Raw genomic sequence first — 21,520 nt, forward strand, 5'->3', positions numbered from 1 at the left:
TTTTGAGGGGAATCTTACAATTTATTGGTGCCATTGCTACAGATGTAGTTGTGGAAAAATGTTGAAATGTTAATTTTATTAAACTGTTATGCGAGATAAATGGTAACTCTTCTATCGTCGTTTCTACCATGCCCAGGTGACCCCAGAGGAAATCAGAAAAGCCCACTGTGTGTTGATAGAGTGAAAGGGGCTTCTCTTCACTAAGCTATTTGTTAAAAATGCTTATATTAGTCTCTCATTTTTTTTCTTTATGTTGTTGCTTTAGTTCTGATCTTGGTTAACTGCTGCAAATGATAGTTTTTACTCTTCTTATCTTGCTCTCATTAACAAATTGTCTGAGAGGATTCCTTTTCATTTGTTTATGACTGATATCAGGTAAACTGGCCCAGGCTTTGACATTTAGTGTTGTCTCTAGCACTGCTGATGAGACTGGGGCAGTTATTCAGTATTTCTTTACCGCAAAATAGGCGGTCCCAGGTGGGTTACAGGATCACAACTCCAAGCATCTGTTGAGATGGCTGTTCCTTGCTTTTTGCATTGTTGAAAAAATACTAGTGGGTGAGGAGAAGGGAAAAAACCCAACAGAATTATCTTGCAGAATAATCTCCTGCTGAATAAAAGTTATTTGTATACTGCCTGCTCTCTTCAAATATATGGATGTGATAGAACCTTCTATGCAATTACCTTTTTATGCAAGTCAACACTGTCTTAACTGGGTTCCTGGGGAATGGCTGCAGTGTTGGTAAGATGACTAATTGCCAGGTAGTTCTTAGGGGCCTCTGACAGCTGTTGAACTTAGGATATTTTTAACAGCTGGGCTCTTATGTAGTTTATAGCTAGACTTATTGGTAGCCACCTGCCTCATAAAACTGTTGTCTGCAGTGTCTTACCAGCAAACCAGTCAGCTTTCAAAAATGCCCTACTGAGCGGGAAAGTTGCAGTAATGTTTTGGTTAATTCAAGATCCTTTCTGCTTCTTTTTAACCGGAATGCCCCTTCTTATTAGTAGGATTATACCCAGTTGTTTTGGGGTAGCAAAATAGCAAAACAAGTGCAGAAGGGCATTTGTGCACTAGTGCTTTCTTTTAATGCAGGCCAGCACAAATGATAAATTGCAGAAAAAGAATCCTTGTCTGCCAGTGCTGCGGCATACCAGTTCTGCTGTGGAAGAAATCACGCTTTACATTCTAGAAATAATGGCTCTCTTAAGTGTTTTTAGATGTTAAGCTGTTCATCTCATTAATACAGTTAAATGTGCATGGCTTTTTTTCTGTCTATAAAGTTGAAAACCAAGAAGAATCTGTAAATGGCTTATAATTTGCTGAGGGATTTGGAGCGTTGTCCTTTTGAAATGTAACACTGTTAGAAATCTTTAATCACTGAGCAATCCTCAAAGGAAACACACCAGTATCAGGATTACAATTGTCAGGCTTTTGTTTTTTATCAGTATTAATATTATTGTACACCACCATCTTTTGACACTACTGCAGCCAGCTGGATAGCATTGTACCCTTGACAACCGTGCTAAAACTGGGCAAGTTCTATTCTATTAAGGCTGGTTTACTTTGTCATTTTTAAGTGTGTGGATGTTTTTTGCCGATTAGTTGCATGTAATTTTTTCAGACTGTGAATTCTTCTGTTTCTAAAGCTTTAAGTTACTAAAAAACCAGATTTCGGGTTAATTCAGGTTAGTGGTGCCTCAGGCACTCTCTGTGCACAGCCCATATCTGGGGAAACTGGAGGCGGATGAGGTCCAAGAACTGAGCTGGAAGACGTGGTTCTGTAAGGGAGGTGTTCTCTTTCCAACTCTTCCACCGTCTGTCTTGGTAATACATTGCTAAAAATTATTATTTGCCTAGAAGCATCTTAGGTGTGAAATTGTATTTAAAAAGCCCCAAAACAAAACCTCCAAACCAACCGACACCTCTCCCTCCCTCCAAATGAACAAACAAAACCCAAACCAAAATGCAAACCACACAACAGCAAGCCCCCCAGTATTTACCAGCAGTGAAGTGAGACAGAGGAAGCTCTGAGAAATGAGTTCACATTTGCACAGCTGAATTAGTGTCAGACTGAAATTAGAAGCTCGATGTCCTGATTTCCAAACACATCTTGAGGGTGGTTTTGGCTGAATTCAAGTTGCTGATCTGAGCCATCTGAACTGCAGTTTCCTACAAGCATCTTCACTTAGAGTGTGTGTTGCTGAGTACTGTCTATTTTTCTGACTCTTCTCTACAAGAATTCATTCTTTTATCCACAACAAAATTCATTTTTTATATTTATTTCCCTCAAGTTCTAACAGCTGATGAAGGTAAGAGACCATTCATAACCGAAAATTGTGGTACAGTTTAGTGGTATCATCACTGGCTGGGAAAACCACAGGCACGTTTTTGACAGGATCTGGTGTTAAATTATCTGGCATTAATGTTATGTGGGTAAATCATTTGGCTTTGTAGCTGCCACAGATAAAACTGCAGAAAGCTTTATCTTCTTAGCCAAATTCTTTTTAGACTATTAGAATCTTTGATGACAGATTGTGATAAAAGTTGTGACCTGCTGGGTTTCAGATAGGTGATTTAATACATCAAACTGTCATTCCTTGAGCTATTTTGTGTCTCCCTCCTGCTTCCAGCTGAACTCCCTCGTGATAACATCATTGTTAGTGTCCAGCTATCAGCTAACTCTTGATACAACTTCTGATCCACCTTCAGGACAGTCTTGCACTTCCCTTGCCTTCTGCTCCTTTCTCCCTTCCATTTTGAGAAATGCTGCATCAAACTAGGCTAGCTTGTGAATGGCAAGACTTAATACTGCATCCCCTTTAACTTTTGCAAAGTGCACAAATAAGTTGTTAGCAAAAAACTTTTTTTTTTATTATTAGAAATTTTCTTTTTGGCAAGCATCATTGAGTGAGAGGCGTGGTTGTCTTCATCATGAAAACACTTGGAGGGTAGCAAGTACTGGGAAGCAGAGTCTAGCAGAGGTGACAAAGTATTTATGCGTGAAGAGTCAGCAGTATAGGATGGGGAAAGAATATTGCTAAAGTTCCAGCCAGGTTTGGTATTCTTGTTGTGTGAAGCAAAGTCAAAGGCAATCAGATCTCTCCTTTGTTGGAAAGTGTTTGAGCAGGTCATCACCAATTGGACACACAAATCTATGGGACCAGATGCAATCCATCCAACAGTACTGAGGGAACTGGTGGAGGTGCTTGCCAAACCACTCTCCATCATCTATCAGCAATCCTGGTCAATGGGGAAGGTCCCGGATAACTGGAGGCTTGCCAATGTGGTGCCCGTTTACAAGAAGGGTCGGAGGGAGGATCTGGGGAATTACAGGCCTGTCAGCTTGACTTTGGTATCGGGGAAGATCATGGAATGGTTTGTCTTGAGAGCGCTCACATGGCATGTGCAGGACAACCAGGGGATCAGGGCCAGTCAGCATGGGTTCATGAAAGGCAGGTCCTGCTTGACCAACCTGATCTCCTTCTATGACCAGGTGACCCGCCTAGTGGATGAGGGAAAGGCTGTGGATGTTGTCTACCTCGACTTCAGCAAGGCCTTTGACACTGTCTCTTGTGGCATACTCCTTGAGAAGCTGGTGTCTCGTGGCCTGGACAAGTGTACTCTTCGCTGGGTGAAAAACTGGCTGGATGGACGAGCCCAGAGGGTTGTGGTGAATGGGGTGAAATCCAGTTGGTGGCGGGTCACAAGTGGTGTTCCCCAGGGCTCGGTGTTGGGCCCCGTTCTGTTTCATATCTTTATCAATGATCTGGACGAGGGGATCAAGTGTACCCTCAGCAAGTTTGCAGATGACACCAAGTTGGGAGGGAGGGTTGATCTGCTCGAGGGTAGGAAGGGTCTACAGAGGGATCTGGACAGGCTGGATTGATGGGCTGAGGCCAATTGTATGAGGTTCAACAAGGCCAAGTGCCGGGTCATGCGCTTGGGTCACGACAACCCCATGCAGCGCTACAGGCTTGGGGAAGAGTGGCTAGGAAGCTGCCTGGCAGAAAAGGACCTGGGGGTGCTGGTTGACAGCCGGCTGAACATGAGCCAGCAGTGTGCCCAGGTGGCCAAGAAGGCCAACAGCATCCTGGCCTGCATCAGAAATAGTGTGGCCAGCAGGAGCGGAGAAGTGATTGTTCCCCTGTACTCGGCACTGGTGAGGTCGCACCTTGAGTCCTGTGTTCAGTTTTGGGCCCCTCACTACAAGAGAGACATGGAGGTGCTGGAGCGTGTCCAGAGAAGGGCAACCAAGTTGGTGAGGGGCCTGGAGCACAAGTCTTATGAGGAGCGGCTGAGGGAGCTGGGGCTGTTTAGTCTAGAGAAGAGGAGACTGAGGGGAGACCTTATTGCCCTCTACAACTACCTGAAGGGGGGTTGTAGTGAGGTGGGTGCTGGTCTCTTCTGTCAGGTGGCTGGAGATAGGCCGAGAGGAAATGGCCTCAAGTTGGGGCAAGGGAGATTTAGGTTGGGTATTAGGAAAAATTTCTTTACTGAGAGGGTTGTCAGACATTGGAATAGGCTGCCCAGGGAAGTGGTTGAGTCACCATCCCTGGAGGTATTAAAAAAGTGCGTAGACAAGGTACTTCAGAACATGGTTTAATGGGCATGGATGATGGTTGGACTCGATGATCCTGAAGGTCTTTTCCAACCTAAATGATTCTATGATTCTGTGCTCTGTTGTCTTTATTTCCACTGTTGAAATTCAGGTAAGAGGAGCATGCTGCATGCCTGTAAGTGGCATTGCACTTGCAGATACTCTTCAGACAACCTGGATAAATTTGATCGATTTGTTGTGGTTTGTGTATGTGTTGTTCAGATAGCTTTTTGGTATGGTTTTTGGTGGTGTTTTGACTGTAATCTTGGATTAGGAGAGCAAAACGTGCATGCAACTTCTCATCTTTTTTATAGCCACACGTAGGTAGGACTTATCAGTTCCCTTCCCCAGCTATAATCTTTTCCTTTTCTGTCCCTTAATGATGTTCACTGCTGCAACAGGACTGTCACTGCACTGCTACAAAACGCAGGCTCAGTCCTTTTGGGAGAACCTGTAGCACGACTGCCACTGCCTTAATTACAAAAGGTAGCAAGCTCAGTCTTGTTTAATTTTTACATCTATTTTATACCTATACTTACACATACACAAATATAGATATACAAAGAAAGACTTGCATGTATGAGTGTGTGTATATGTATGTAAGTCTTTTATGGTTTTATATATGTTTATATATGCATATACATATATATATTAAAAAAAAGATAGGGGAGGTTTGGATTCTTTCTGCACAGCTGAAGTGCTGGATGTCCTCAGTCACGGGGTTAACTTGGCACATGAAAGATTGCAGAAGGTGGTTGTTAGAACAACTTTCAAGAGTACATGATGTACTGCATTCATCCGCTGGCACTGCTCCCACAAATAGCATCAATTTGCAGCTTGTCTGGTTGCTCTTCCCACTCATTCATTGCTTCCAGCAGTGTCTTCTCCTTTGTCCTTTTCTGATAGAAACAAGTTAATGTTTCAGATACTTCCGAACTGATGGCTGGAGGAAACACCTTTGAGAATTAGCATCCTTTGCTGCTTCAGGTGCAAATGAGCTGAAGAAGGGTCTGAGGGCAGCTTGTTTAAACGAGGAAAAAAAAATTGTTCCAGGTAGTGTTTGGTAGCCCTTCATGTAACATTGATTATGTTACATCGCTGTCTTCAGTTGCAGCAGCATCATCTCCTGTTCTTGTCTAGCAAAAACACTGCTGGTGAAAATCCACATGTGTGTGTCTGTTTTGTGCCTGTGCTGTTCCAGTGCTTGTGTTGGCCATTGAGATATGGGTGTGCCACCTGGTACTTGTGCATCTGACTTGTTGCCTATCCCTTTTCTTGAGCCTCCTAAACTATCAGCAGATGTCAGTGTTGATATTTCTTCTTCTTATGCCTCCACGGGTGCCTCTACGCTTCCTTGCATAGTGTATTTCAACCCTTTCCCTTGTGTTTCCCACTGTCTTGTGATGGTCCTTGCCCAGTGCCTTTGGGTGAGCAGTTGGTTTTGCATAGCACTTGGCGTGGTTTGGGATGGATGTGTAAGGCGAGAGCGAGGAGGCAGTTTTGGCAGATGGACCTCTGAGACGTTTGTCTTTTCAGTGGGGAGCTGGGGTGTCTGTGCAGGGTGTGTGCACTGGCAGCAGCACCACAGTTGTGCTGGGAAGCGTCTGTCTGAAATGCTGCACCCCACACAGGATAGTCAATGTCCCCCTCCCTTGACGTTGCTGGTAGAAGCTACGCTTGTGTTGGTGAGAAGAAAATGCCTTTTTACTATTTTTGTTTTAGAGTTCTCACTTTGTTTTGTTAGGCGTGATGCTACTTTCATTGAAGCACGACTGGATGTGTCCTGACTGATCTCCCTGGCACGCTCTTTTGTTAAGAGGGTCCATGTTTGTGGGCTGCTGGGTCTTGCCAAAGTGTCTTGTGTCAGCATGAAAACTTGAAGCCTACAAATATGAGGCTAATTGACAGGTGGCAATTGTGGCTTCACAAATGAAGATTTGAAAGATGAAGAGTTTAAGTTACATAATTTAATAATCCTTGGGGTCCTAAACCTGCTTCCCAGGGTCTTGTTGTAAGTGATGCTTTTGTTTCTGTGGCTGTTGCTCCCTCTTACTGCATCATGTCCAGGGTGTGGCAGTGCAAGGGCTGAAATGCAGGCTACCCTTCATGTGGAAAGATTACTGCTTTTTGTGAGCTGGTAGCAAGGAAAAGATTGATATGAGAGAAGGAAATATGAAGTATGAGAGAATAAAAGATTCTTGGGTGGAGTACTAGCCATAATGAAGAGAAACTGAAAGCAGTATATTACAAAATGTATGGGAAGGGAATGCACAGGAAGAGCCACAAGAGTGTATAAATGTGCTACTGGTTGAAGGTCGGTGAGAATGGACCTGTGACTATAAACATGGTCCTGTTGACTTCCATTGCTCATTTGGACTGGACCTGTCTACTCTTGCAGTAGGCATACTTGAAAACTCACTTGAAAAGAAATAATCTACACAAGAAACTATTTTCAAATTTTTTGCATTTTACTATTCACTGACTATTAGAAAAGTCACCCAGTAATTTGTCAAAGTGAGGCTGAATTTGTGTGGAGCAGCAACATTTTATTGCCAGCAGACAGACTAACATAAAACAGCCCCAGTTCTGGTCAAGTCCTCCATGAAGTCTTAGAGATGCTCTAAGCATGAGAATAGCTGTGCTTATTGCACTGGGGCTATGCACACACTTAAAATTAAGCAAATATTCAAAGTGCTTTGTTGGATGTAGCTCAAAAAGGAATTTGGAGTAATTAGACCAACTTGCAGAAGACAACACTTGCTAGTTTTTACTTTCCAACTGTGTAATTTGGAAAGCTGTAAGAAGAACTGTCAGGGATGACTGTTGAAAATGAAGTCAAAAGAGGTCATGAGACTATAAATTGCTTTTTCCCCTCCTTTTAGAAGATTTACAATAGCACTTTTTCTTTGTAAAGAACTTGGAAGCCAGGGTTGTGAATCATGTGCATTGTATGTGGTGGATGCATCATACATGTTTTTGTCACTATTTTAATACTGAAATAAGAGAAGATACCAGAAACCTAGCTGTCAGAATTAACTGAAACAGTAAAAAGAGCAAAGTACTATTTATATTTGGGTTTAGGGGTTTGTTGTTTGTTTGTTTTTGGTTTTTTGGGTTTTTTTTATTTTTTATTTTTGTTAGTGTTAGGAACAATAGAACTGCAACAGTGCAGGAGGGATCATCATCTATGGTAATATTCATGATCAGTTACAAGAACCACAGAGTATATAACACTCTAAATTGAGATGTGCTCCTTGATGCAAATTCTTACAGCATTTGAGGCATTGCTTCATGCGGCTCTTAGAGGAAATGGAAGTAAAGGCAATAATGGATGGACAGATTCTTGAGGGTGTGATGGATGGAGGTAGGGAGGAGACGTTGATGCTTGCTGTAAACGAGGAGCCAAAGCGTAGACCTTGGAGACAGGTGAGGAATGAATGGAACATTTAGCATTTTTGCATGGCTGCTAAAATAAGGCATAGCAGTTGGATTTCAAAGAGCAATGGATTTCAAAGTGGAAATAGCACTATAATGTACATTTGCTGAGCTTACAACATGAAGGAAAAGTGAACAACACTAGATAACAAGATGGCAAAGAGAAGAATAGCCAGTCCAGATAGAGCAGGAGAGGTGATGGGCTTAAGCATTCGGTGAACTCTAGGAAAACTGGAGGGTGGCTTGAGAGAGAGAGGAAGAGCAAGGATGGCATATGGGTGAATTAAAAATGGAAAAAGACCAGAAATGGGCAGTGAGGCAGAACTTGTTTAGAGGCTTGTTACTAAGGAGAAGGAATGGATGTTATGGGAGAAGAACCAGAGGTTGTACTATTGCCTCAAGCAGAATATATTGTGTTGACTTGAATTGGAAAAGAAGTGGGAAAGAGTCCACTGATTCTTTCTTGCACTGGAGCAAAAGTTGTAGCTGTGTTCATGCTGGGTAAATGATGATAATGGTAGTCTGGGAAGGAGCTCAAAAGAGAGCCTTGGATGATTATATATACAAATATATGCTGCCTCCCAGTCAGGTTGAATAAGGTTTGGAAAATAATAATAATACTATTTCTTGAAATGTTTGTTTATTAATGTTATTACGGAGATGTCTTTGTGGTGTTTGCTGCAGCTGTGGTGGGTGACCAAAATGTTAAATGTCTTTTTTATGACCAAGGGAATAATCTTATGGGGTTGATCTTCTGATTGCAGGTGGGTCTTACTCATATTAAAGTTCAAGCTAGATCTCTAAGTCTTGTAGTATTTACAAACCTGGAAAAATAAGAAAACTTGTTCAAAAGGTTCACTGGCCAGAAGAGCCCAAGGATTTGAAGGTGGCTTAAGACTGAAATGATTTTAAGTACTCATGTTGCATGAAACTTCTTTTTTTCTAAGCAAGAAGAAAAAAGTCTGAGTAGATGATATCTCAAATGGTTTATTAAGAATAAATACAAAGAAGAAAAGTATAATTTACAGGGGAGAACTACAACTCAATGTTAGACTATGTGTTTGATGTCCAAAAAAAGGTGAGAACAGCCAAATACCTGTTTGATTTGGCAGATTCCCATGTGCAGAAAAATCTAACACTGGTGCAAAGAAGGCTTTATAAGTACAGAGTGTAAAGAGGGGAGAGGTGAGAATGTAGTGAAGGTTGAGAATAATTCTGCGGATGGTCCAAATGTTGAATAAGAGCCTTCTCACTTCCGGTGAAGAGGAGATATTTTATTAACAGTTTGGAATAACTAATAAAAATGGAGATTGGGACCTGAAATGATAATATCCAAGTGGAAAGCAACATTTCAGTTTCTTGGTCTACAGTGTCTGGGACCCAGATATTTTCCATGCTAGAATACCAGGGTGTATTTGCATGAAAATATCGAAGCTAATAGCAAGACTTACATAGTACCTGCATGTAAGAGTAGTACAAGATCCAATTTCTGTAATCTATTGGGAATTACATTCAACAAATTCCCTGCAATTGCAAGGGTCTGTAACACTGGTGGTGTTGCAAATGCCACTTGCTCCAGAGATTTGAATGGCTCCTTGTGGAGGTTTGAAAAAGGTCTTCATCTCCTCTCTGATCTCCCTGGGGAACAACTAGAAAAGACAAAGTCACAGTTGGGGGAGAAAAAAAAACCCCTGAGGCTTTGTTTTAAAGTTAAAATTTAATTCCCTTTTTTACAAATCCCATCTTTTCTGAAAGACTTGTGAGCCCTTTGGAGCACAGTTAATTTTATGCACTCATATATCACAAAAAGAGTAGAAAAGGATGTTAGACACTTTGAGGGTTTTTCTTCTTTATAGAAATTAAACTCAATTGGGTGATGACTGGCTGAGAGGAAAGGTTTTATTTTAACAATTGAAACTCTTAACCTGCTTTCAGGATAAGGAAGCTAAATTATGGAGCCAAAAACTGTGATAAAAAGCTGGTAATAGGGGAGAGAGATAAACAGAAGATATTATACAACCATTTGGGGAATCTCAAGGGGACTTGTTTCTCCATAAATGTGTGTACAAAGGTGGCATGACCTTTTTTTCCCCTTCTATATGATTAGTTTAAAATGTGATTACATAACAAAACGTTCCTGGTATCTGAATAAAAAACAAAGGCTAGGTCTTGCAAAACGTAGTGACTTTAAATTTACTTGTGCAGTTTTTCATGCATAGCAGTTGGTGTTGATTGAACTCTTCTGCACTAGCTAGAGTTAATATTAGCAGGCTGATTTCAGCTTTCTGGACTAACTGCAAGTTTTTGAGATCTAGATGTTCTGGCTGTCTGAATTGTCCATTTTGTGCACATGTTGTCTTCCAGGAATGCACTCGTGTTGAAAGTGGGGTCATGGAGTTGCATGTTTTAAATTAATTTTCTTCTACTGTGGGCAGAAGTACATGCTTTGCAGAGCTTAGCCATTGTACAGGGCATTATACACATTGCATTAACTTTTTGTGTCTGATCCCCTAGTTCTGTAATGAACGCATTGCTTGTTGGAATTTGCTGTAAACATAGGCTTTGGAACAAATTCTGAAAAAAAACCCCAAACAAATCAAACAAACAGAATAAGCCATCAAGCCCCCCAACCCAAACGAAACAATTATAAGCTGATAGATTATTTGTTTCTTTTTCTACTGGAAAACTTAAAATGAAAAGTCATGTTCACTTTTATTCTGTCTGTGAATTGCAGTTAGTGAGGAATTTTTTTGTTTGTGTTTTAACCTTAGTAATTACAGCTACTACGGTGACAACCATTTTTTTCGAAACAACTGATCTATGGATTTTAAACCCAGTAAACATTGCCTGTTGCTAAAATTGCAAAACTGAACACCAGGCTGTTTCTAAGCAATTAAATGTTGTAGCTCACGCCTGAGCTCTGAATGATGCCATCTCGCCTGGCAGGCTATCTCATTAAGCATGTGAAGATATTTCACTAGGGAATTTGATTTCTGCATTTCAGAACAAAATAAGAGCTGGTAGTGGGTCCACACTCTGCAGATGGTGCAGTTGGGGATTCGGGGAACAGCTGCATTTTGCAGAGTAGGCTTTTAGAACCTGGTTTTGTTTATATTGTGTCAGCTTCTCCCTGTAAAGGAGAGTATCTCTGTATTAATTTTTATTGTGTGATCATTTTCTTCTTTAAACTTCTACTCTCAATAAAATAAATGTTTCTAGGTGAAATAATGGGGCACTATTCAGGTAGGTGTGTACTGTCATGTTTTCCTGTTTACGTAGCACAGATACACATGCATATGTAAAAAAAACCCGCACCCAAACCAACACAACAACAATGGGAAAAGCAAAGCTCACTTCTGGCCAAAACGTGCCAATTTGCTCCTCGTCCCTTTCTTTAATTTTTAGGAAGTCTTGATTATTTCAAGGTTGTCAGTATTCAGCTTCTGAAAGTAAAATGAAAGTAATTTCAGGGTAGCATTGAGGAAAGAAGAAAGAGTAGTAGAGAAGTGGGATTATCCTGTCTCTTGGATGTCTTTATCACAATTAAAAATGATGGATTAAAAGATGTAATTGTTGTCGTGATGACGAGTTCATTGTATGCCTCTTGTTGTTGTTCTGGCAAGTGTTAAAAGCAGTTCTTACCCTCACTCTGGAGATGCACTGTGTGTGAGAGTTTGCAAAAGCTCAGACAAAACTTTCTATTGTGATACTGTCTGTCTGCTGCTATGGGTTCTAGTTCTATGAAAACCTGCAACTGTCTGATAGCAGAGTGTGTGCCTGAGATATTTGGATTAAATAGATGCTAATACTTCTTGCAGATGGATGTGCCTTCAGCAAACTCCCTCTGTGAGCACTCTTGGGGGAAAACAGCATTCTGTTTTGAATGTGTGTAAGCAACAAGTATGACAGTCCGGTTCTTGGGAGTTGTTCATTTTCTTCATCCTGACATTTGATTTTTGCAACATGTTGTGAATTATCTTTAATGTTTTCGCTATATACTCTTTCAGGTAGAGGCATTAACCCGTCAACCTAGAGCCACAACAGTACATGCAGTCAGAGATTCAGAACTTGCCAAACTCCCAGAAGGAGCACTGACATCTATCAAACGCAAATTCCCCCAGGTAAGAAAATTAAAAGTATTTTCTGTCTATCTCTAAAGATGTCTGAGGAGCTAAACCTCTCCATTAGCACCAAGTCCTCTGGGTTTTTTTTGTATGATTGATTCATACTGAGAATACATTTTGCTCTCTTTGTCTGCCTGATCTGATCTATACCAGACTTTGACCAGCTTCTCTTTCTTTATCTTCTAATCAATTTTAGCATGTTTTATTGCAGGGCTGTTTTGTGTATCTGGAAGAAGTCCATGCTAAATGCGGGACATGCATATTTAGCAAAGTGGAAATCACTTAGTGCTATTGATAGTAAATGAAAGTTTGACTTCTAAAATAATTTTAAAATGTTGTTATTCATTTGTCTTGCTCACTGGGACCCAAAGTCAGCACTTGGTTATATGTGCCTTTATTTCCAGAGCATTGGTATTTGGGGGTTGGTTTTCCTCTTCCTTGCATTTTAGGCTGCCAATCCTCATTCTGCAACTGCCAGATCTGTCTGTGTCCTGAAGACTCTGATTGCTCCCTTTGAATCCATCAAATCATCCATCATCTTTAATTCACTTGACATTATACCTCTCTCCTGCAAATCTGGAGACTGACGGACTTGAAATTTAATTCTTTTGTCCCTAAGTGCATGAGGGACATTATACTAAGCACTAGCCTTGAAGGAAATTGTTTAATCCTGTTACTTCAAATTATTTCTGATTTTTCTTTTTGCTGCCTTTAAGACATATACTTTTTTTACCAGATTTTGTAAAAAAAAAAAAAACCTGCAAAAGTAATGAACCGAATTAAAATACTTGTATTCTTTTGCTTTCCTCGGACCCATAACTTTTTTTTTTTTTTTAACTGTAGAATATGAAGCCTGTATTCATGCATTCTCATGTTTCAAAAACTGTGGGGGTTTGTCTGTATTATTGCTAGGATAATTACATCATTGCAGTAAGTGTTCAGAAGTTATGTCAATGAAAAATAGTCTTCCTGGTTTCCCTGTAAGCATTATTTTTGCTTAAGAGTTTCTGAACTTCTATTGTGGGTTGTTAAGGCACTCCTGTTCTCTAGATTTCTCTTGAATAGTTCTCAGAGTCTGTTTTTCTCTATTTAATGTAACAGATTTCCTGCCCAGATTTATGAACTGGTAGCAGTGTGCAACTTCTGTTCATAACTAGCCACAAACTGGGTACCAACAGCACAGCATCCTGTCTTAAGTTGCCCGTTTAAATACCACTCTCCTTGTGACTGATCAGAAGTTAGTAAATGAGCCAGGTGGAATTTAAAACCACCTTTCTCCTTACATAGGAATGATTTTAAATGTTACTAGTAGACATTTAAACCATAAATTACCAGTAAGCACTAAACATTTAGCACTTAGTAATACCTTGAATGCTGATCTGTGCAAAGGCTGTGTTCTAATTCTGCCATTTTGTCTGCGGCAAGAATTTATTTCAGTGTCTCTTTTTTTCTCTCTTCTCTTTTCCTATTCTATCAGTTGGCGGAGTTGTTTTCCCCTGAAGAGTGCTCTCTGTGGACGTGTCCATCTTTTTGCATTGCAGTTAAAGTTGAGCTTGAGTGTTACATTTATAGTACAATTCAAAACACTTATTTGTAATAGAATTCAAATGTCTTCCCATGTCTACAGAGTGCAGCCTATCGGCCTCAAATTCCTGACCTTTCTGAATATGGAATTAGTTTTCTCTAGACTTGCATGTAGTTTGGCTAATTAGTTGCAATGAAACAAAATGCTAAAACAGATTTTTTCAGGAAATGTGTTGCAAAAAAGGTTGTTAGAAAAACACATTCTTGCTGCTGTTTGAGATCTCCAAATTCTAAATAGATGCGAAACTGGTATCAAAAATGTGAGAACTTACATTTTTAATATTGGATTATTTTAGAACAAGTATTCAAAATAGAAAGAGGAGTGTAAGATAGACTTTAAGTAGGTGATTTATGTGGTTAATGCCTTCAGACTGTCTTAAGAAGCTAAGATAAAATATTTTTTTTATATGATCTCAAAGTTCTTGTGTCTTCTCTTTTTGTCTGTTAGGTCCATCAGATAAGAGAGGAAGGACAGAAGTGAGAGGGAATTGAAGTGATGGAGGAAAACAATAGGGTAGAAAGTTTGAAGTCAAGTAGAAAATAAACAGTCAACTTTAAAGTTAAAGGAGTATACTGCAGAGAAGTTTTTGAGCTGTAAACTAATAAATTGCATACAAAAAGGGTCTGTGTAGCTGTTTCTTAGAAAAAGAATCCAGACATTAGAGGATCAAAAGCTGACCATGCCTGAACAACCTCATGCAGCTTGTGGAAAAAAAAATAACTATGTTACAGAATACTTCTTGGAGTGAAAAGATCCTTGCATTCTCCCTGATATTGGAAAAGCTTCAGTAGCAGCCTGTGGCAGCACATTTGAAGGAACAGGCAGACCAAATGAAGAGAGTCTAGAGGACAAAAAGGTGACTGCCTGGTGTTTAGAAATATTTACCTACAAAGGCAAAAAGAGTGTGAAAGGCTAAGGGAAGACATGGTAGCTATTTTCAAATGTATGAAGTTGTCTTCTGATAGAAAAGGCATAAGCTACTTGCCATACTGGAACAGAGCAAATGGTAGTGTACTGAAATTGCAGCAGCTGGATATTAAGAAAAAGCTGATTCTACTCCCTAGAAAGGCTAAAAGATTGTTACTTGTTTTTATAACCTCTTAAAAAATTATGTTTGAGGTAGTGCTTAGTGCTGAGCAGAGGGATGGACCAAATTAATTCCCTCTGTCCTATTTACTCTCCTGTTATTCTAGTGGAGTGATTTATACACAGGATTTATGATGTTGTTTTCCCCATCCAACCAGAAGTAATAAAGTAATGAATGGATAGCAGGTGCAATAGTTTTGAAAGAATTGACTAGGTAGCAAGAGCTAGCTTGTGATTCAGCAGTGTGGTGGAGGGTTTCCCTCTTAGTCCTCTGCAAATTATAAAACTGTCTTTTAGAGGGGGAAAAAAAAAAAAGCAACTCTGGCCTCTGCCAAACACATGCTCCCCTAATGACTGGTAAGGTTAAGTTAACCTGAGTCTCACTTGGTGGAATAGTGATCAAACATCGGTGCTTGTCCCCTGAGTCAGGTGAAATGCACCCTTAGTTCAGAGGAATCCCACACCAGGGAGAATTGCTTTTGTTTTGGTGTTCCTCTTGGCAGCCTCTGTAGAGCCTAAAGAACGTGTATCTTAACAGCCAAGAACTGGCCAGTTCCTGAGACTGAATTACCCTTTCAATTAAGTTACCCTGGAGTTTGCGGTGGGTTGACCCTGGCTGAATGCCAGACGCCCACCAAAGCCATTCTATCACTCCCCCCTCCTCAGCTGGACAGGCGAGAGAAAATATAACAAAGGGCTTGTGGGTTGAGATAAGGACAGGAGAGATCACTCACCAGTTACCATCTTGGGCAAAACAGACTCAACTTGGGGAAAATTAACTCAATTTATTACCAATCAACCAGAGTAGGATAATGAGAAATAAAACCAAATCTCAAAACACCTTCCCTCCACCCCTCCCTTCTTCCTGGGCACAACTTCACTCCCAGATTCTCTACCTACCCCTCCAGCGGCGCAGGGGAACAGGGAATGGGGTTTACGGTCAGTTCATCACACATTATTTCTGCCACTTCATCCTCCTCAGGGGCAGGACTCATCACACTCTTCCCCTGCTCCAGCGTGGGGTCCCTCCCATGGGAGACAGTCCTCCATGAACTTCTCCAATGTGGGTCCTCTCCACAGGCTGCAGTTCTTCACGAACTGCTCCAGCATGGGTCCCTTCCACAGCCTGCGGTCCTTCAGGAGCACACTGCTCCAGTGTGGGTCCCCCACAGGGTCACAAGTCCTGCCAGAAAACCTGCTCCGTGGGCTCCTCTCTCCACGGATCTGCAGGTCCTGCCAGGAACCTGCTCCAGTACAGGCTTCCCACGGGGTCACACCCTCCTTCAGGATCCCACCTGCTCCGGCGTGGGGTCCTCCATTTGCTGCAGGTGGAGATCTGCTGCACGGTGGACCTCCATGGGCAGCAGGGGGACAACCTGCCTCACCATGGTCTTCCCCACGGGCTGCAGGGGAATCTCTGCTCCGGCGCCTGGAGCATCTCCTCCCCCTCCTTCTGCACTGACCTTGGTGTCTGCAGGGTTGTTTCTCTTACGTGTTCTCACACCTCTCTCCAGCTGCCATTTCTGTGTGCCCTGCAACTTTTTTTTTCTTCTTAAATATGTTATCACAGAGGCTCTACCACTGTTGCTGATTGGCTCAGCCTTGGCCAGTGGTGGGTCCATCTTAGAGCTGGCTGGTATGGGCTCTGTTGGACACAGGGGAAGCTTCCGGCAGCTTCTCACAGAAGCCACCGCTGTAACCCCCCCTGCTGCCAAAACCTTGTCACACAAAGCCAATACAGAGTTTTACTATTTCCTGTCAAGGGTGAAGAACCCTTTAATTCTAGGATTTAGTGGAGGGACTTCATCTGCCTACTTTTCACCAGTCATGATGTGTTTGTAGATGATCCTGAAAGGGTTCCAACTCTGCAATGCACTGTAAGGAAGTATTACCTGATGGGTAAGAAAATTGTAAACATGGGTGGTGCTTGCCAATGAGAACAATGTGAAATGAGGGAAATCATGCTCTATTAGTCCGTACAGTAATTCAAGTTCCTTGAGCTGTGATGTACAATCTGGAAAAATTGCACAGCTGATCCTTGGGGAAGCACTGTATGCTTGGTCTCTGTTTTGTCTTCTGCTCGGGGCATCTGCTTTGGTTCCGTCAGGGACAGGATACTGGTCTGCTGGGGTCTTTGGTGTGACCCACTATAGCTCCTGTTATTCCGAAGGATGAAACAGATGGTGAGCACGGGGAATCTAATCTCAGTTATAAGTAACAGCCAAAATTTCAGAGTACATGCCCAGAAATGACAGATGTTGACTTCTAGATCCTGCTTAGTGTGCAGAAGTCAAATCTACATCTTCTAGCTTCTCAGGAAAGCATCCCAACCTTGAATCACTCTGGATATGGCATTCTAGACATTCCCATTTGAAAGTTGTCCACCGTGCAAAACTTCTTTGTTTTGTTGGGACTCATGCCTGAGGGCTACAGCTTGCCAGGATAGCCATTAGGGCACTCAGCCAGTGAGAGCATTTGCTCCACTGACAGTCTTGGTGCTTGCTTCTGGTGCTGCTTGAAGCTTTTCAGTGTTGCAGGAGTAAAAGGGAATTGATTCTTTCTATTTTCATCACTGCCTTCAGTTCTGAAAAGTAGGACAGAGAATCGGCTCACGATTTTTGGCACCACAAAGCAGTTTCGAAGCAGTAGTGAGAGCGCAGAATCTGTGAACAGATTACAGAGATGTTCCAACATCAGTGTATAACTTGGATCACGTTTCATAGATTATCTTTGCCTCTACTGAGCTGAGATTGTTTTTATAATTCTAACTTGAAATTTAGACCTGCTGTAGCTGATGGAAGTTGCACTGAGAAATTGCTTAGGAGCTGGGGGGAGTGACTGTAAGACAACCTTTTGCATGCTAGAAAATACAGAGGTTTTTCTCCATCTTTCTTTTAATTCTGTAAGTCTGCCCTTGGGGTTTAAGTATATTCAGAACCCATCATCCATCTTGAACAGTGAGTCCTGCTATCTTTGTGTATTTTAACCAGAGCTTTTCTGCACTGGATGGAGCCTTCCCTAGGGTTATCTGCCTTACAAAGTGAGTTCAGTAATGTGCCCTCTTTTCAAAACTCTTCCCTCAGGCATTGTATATATTGTGCATCATATTATTTAAGCTTGATGTGGCACTGTGGAATAGGTCAGGAGAGGCCATGCTTCTAGATTTTTCTGTATTTGTTCTCATGGCCCATTAAAATAAGTTTTCCTTGACTGTAGGAGAAGTGGATGAGAAAAGGAGAGAAGAAAAATATTCAGGGGAAGCATGGTCACTGACTGTAGCTGCCTGACATGAGACAGGCAGGAGTGAGCGCTTAGTCATAGCAGTGATGTGACAATGACATTTTTCTTCAAGACACAATTGATCACAAGTGTTAGAAGCTCAAACAGCCCCAGGATAAAGCTTCAGTTCTTCTGTAGGCTTTAGCGGCATTTGTAAAGGTGCCAGAAACTGTTGTGAGTGAGCATTTAAGATTTGCTTTGTCACGGTGGTTCTCAAACCATCGGAAGTTTTAATCAGAGACCCCTTGCTAAGCTCCCTGATTCTGTGACAAACAGAGTGTTCTATCTGATCTGGGGCCATGTAAAGCTTCAATAACACCATGTTTTTATTCAAGTTGAGGATCTAATTTACCTTTCCTCCTCCCTTGTCCCTCAAAAAAACCCTTGAGAAAGCTGGTAGAGGAAAAATCTCAGCTCCTGGTAAGAGCTCCACAGAAATGAACCTGCTATTATGTGAATTTGCATCGCTAAAATGGCCGTTATTACTATTTTACCTCAACGTAGAATAGAAAACCTTTGGCAGCCCTGTTTTCCACGCTAGCTTATTCACGTTGGGTCTCAGTGTGGTAGAAAGCCCTTTTATGTGTCCTTTAACTAAATCACATATGTATGTGAAGGTCTATAACACCCTGCTATGAAGGCACCAATAAATTATTTAACATATTTAATTTAAAGGTGGCCTACAGGATGACTGATTTGAAGTTTTAAAGGCTTAACTACTAAGTATCTTATTTCTAAACTTCAAAGTCACCAGAGAAAGTCCTTAGCTCACCTGCAAGCCATCTAGTTCACTGCGAGAATACTGGGGTTTTTTTTGGATCTGGGTGATGGTAGAGGATCCTCTAGAGAGCATCAGAACAGACTTGGAAAGAAAACCACATTCAGATTTATAGGGCTATATATCTGTTCGTTGTACAGGATCAAAACTGGCATGCCAGGCTTGTTCCTTGCTTACTTTAGCCAAGGCTGGTTTCCTAAAACAGGAACCTGCAAGAAGACAACACTGACAGGAGATGGTACTGTCCTTCCTAGGGACTGGCCCTTTTGCTTTCTTGCATAGGAGCTTTGTTGCTTAGATTTAAAATAGCATACAATTAAACCTGAACCCTAGTGCAGCGTGCAACAGAATTGATGAATGTATCTTTTAGTTTTTGGTTTTGTTGTTATGTATGTTTTGTTCTTATATGTGTTTCTCCTGTTGTAAAAAAAAAATGGATTTGTACTACATAGTACCTTTTACATCAATTAGTTCTTACTGTGAATTTGGATATTGGTGTAGATTTTGTGAAGTTTTCCCATGATTTCTCTAAATCAGTTTTGTTGAAAGTTAGCTAAGATGGGAGGAAGCTTTGTTTGGTACCATCGTTATCTAGTAGCAGAATGTCAATTTGCCAGGCAATCCGTACGATTCACAGAATGAAATAAATATCTGTAAGAAAGTATTTTACAGCTGAATTCTCATGAAAATCACTTTCAAAAGGGCTTATTGTAAAGCAACTCTTAAGTTTCACAGTTGAATAGGAACAAAAGCTTTAACTAGAACCCAGCCTTGGAAGATTGGCTAGCTGTGGGTAATAGGTTGAAATATTTAAAAGGATTATAAGAATACAACGCTGCAGAGTGACCATAATCACTTGGAGTGGGAATTACAGTAGCTGTGAAGCAAGTGGTGCTCAGGATAACACCTAAGATGCGAGACGGATGGAGTAGTCAGCTCTGTGTTTGCACCATCACTAACAGGTGATGTAGAGCTGTAATACTGCCTGGCCTCATAGCTGAAGGACACTGGTTTTGAAACTGGAATTAGTCATCCTAAAGTAGGCAAATACAGTCCCCTTGGGAATGTGTTTAGTCCTTGACCTGCAATGCAGAGGCTGCAGGTCTGTTGAGCAATTTAACATTCGTTAAGCAGAGGGAAGATTAATGGTTTTTCAGAGCCTTCTCTGTAGCAGATGCAGAAACAGACTTTCATGTTCAATATGAGGGTGCTGGGGGGATTGGAGGCTGCTAAGAGAGCTTGAGTGGGTCTTACTGGGGATGGAGTTGATTTAGAAACAGCCAGGAAGACAACATGTTGCTAGATAGATGAAGTGGTAAGTGGTTAAGCAGGGTCAGAGAGGTGGAACTGTGCTGAGGAAAGTGCTCTCTAACACCATTTGAGAAAAAACAGGATAAAGAGTATTTCTGCACTGCACAAAAGTGTTTTGGTGAGTTAATCTGAAAAGGTGAGTAGGTGGCAGGAGGAACAACACTTTATTTCCCTTACAAAACGTGTGTGTCAACTGAATGTCCTGCTCTGGGACAGGTGTTATGAATTTACACTTGCAGTAGTGTCTGCAAGATCAGGAAAGGTTTTGGGGCTTTTGGAGAATGGTACTGATGTACCTGGAATCTTGAGTAGCTTCTGAGATGGAGATATATTCAGTTTTTTAGACCTGTAAGGTCAGTTTTCTTCCTTCTGGCCTGAAAAAAGGTTTTTTACATAAGCTCAGGAGAGTGGATTTGTGTTTGCTTTGGGGATTTTTTTGAAAGTTGAGTCAGTCATCTTTATGACCCAAGCAGGCTCCATGGCTCTAGAGTCCAGACTTGTGCTGTGAGACCCTATAGATGTATATTTAGGTTGCTGGCAAAGCCTTGTGACCTTTCTGCATCATTTCACAGCTTGAGATGGTAGCAGCGGGTAGGAAAGTGTGCTCCTTGTCCCAAGGACGAGTTTAACCTGCAGCGTGGCAATTTTAACAGTGTAGCTCTGTTCATGGCTGGCCTTACAACAGAAGTGCCTAATCGATGTCTCTGCTTCTCATTATTGGTTGAAGTGATTAACTGTGATTAACTGAGCAGGATCTGCTCACTGCTAGCACAGTTTCTAATCAGGAGGAATGATAAATTCAATTTCCTCACAAACTAAAACAAGTTTGGCTCTATCCCTAGTACAAGGGATCAAAAAGTTGCATTTACTTTGCAGGCAATTAACGATTCTTGCCTAATTTAGAAACCTCCTGTTGTTCTCAGATAAGTCTGGACTCCAACTCGCTGCCTTTTGGCAGTGCAGATTTTTCTTCAAACCTTAAATCTGAACTGCCTGATTCTGTACCAGCAGATCGGGCTGCGACTCGGTGTCTTTGGAGAGTGGGGTATGTGTTTGTAGGGCTGGGTGGATGGGCGCTAGAAGAGACTGTAAAATCCAGAATGTGCCATAGGGATGAGCACACCAGACACTTCTGACTGTGCTGTGAAGGCTGTCTAGCCCTGGGTGATGGTGACACCATGGAAATGAGACAATTTTGCATGTACAGATGTCTGGGAAGTGCTCTGCGCTCTTCTGGCACCATGCTTGGGAAAGACTGGTGTTCACATGGGAGAGCGGGTAGAAGTCTTGCCTACTTTTGGGAAAACAGTACCCAGTCTGTCAC

The 21,520-nt window shown here is 41.5% G+C and overlaps 1 protein-coding gene across 3 annotated transcripts in view; it reads left to right on the forward strand.

The window, feature by feature from the left end:
* PNPLA7 (patatin like domain 7, lysophospholipase) overlaps positions 1 to 21,520 on the forward strand; it is a 130,302-nt gene that overhangs the window by 40,571 nt on the left and 68,211 nt on the right. For all 3 annotated transcript variants that reach the window (XM_075055890.1, XM_075055892.1, XM_075055891.1), the window contains one exon: positions 12,041 to 12,154. In XM_075055890.1, coding sequence (XP_074911991.1) covers positions 12,041 to 12,154 — 114 coding nt within the window. The remainder of the gene's footprint in view (positions 1 to 12,040; positions 12,155 to 21,520) is intronic.

Source organism: Buteo buteo, chromosome 23, assembly GCF_964188355.1.
Source record: "Buteo buteo chromosome 23, bButBut1.hap1.1, whole genome shotgun sequence".
Taxonomy (NCBI): Eukaryota; Metazoa; Chordata; class Aves; order Accipitriformes; family Accipitridae; genus Buteo; species Buteo buteo.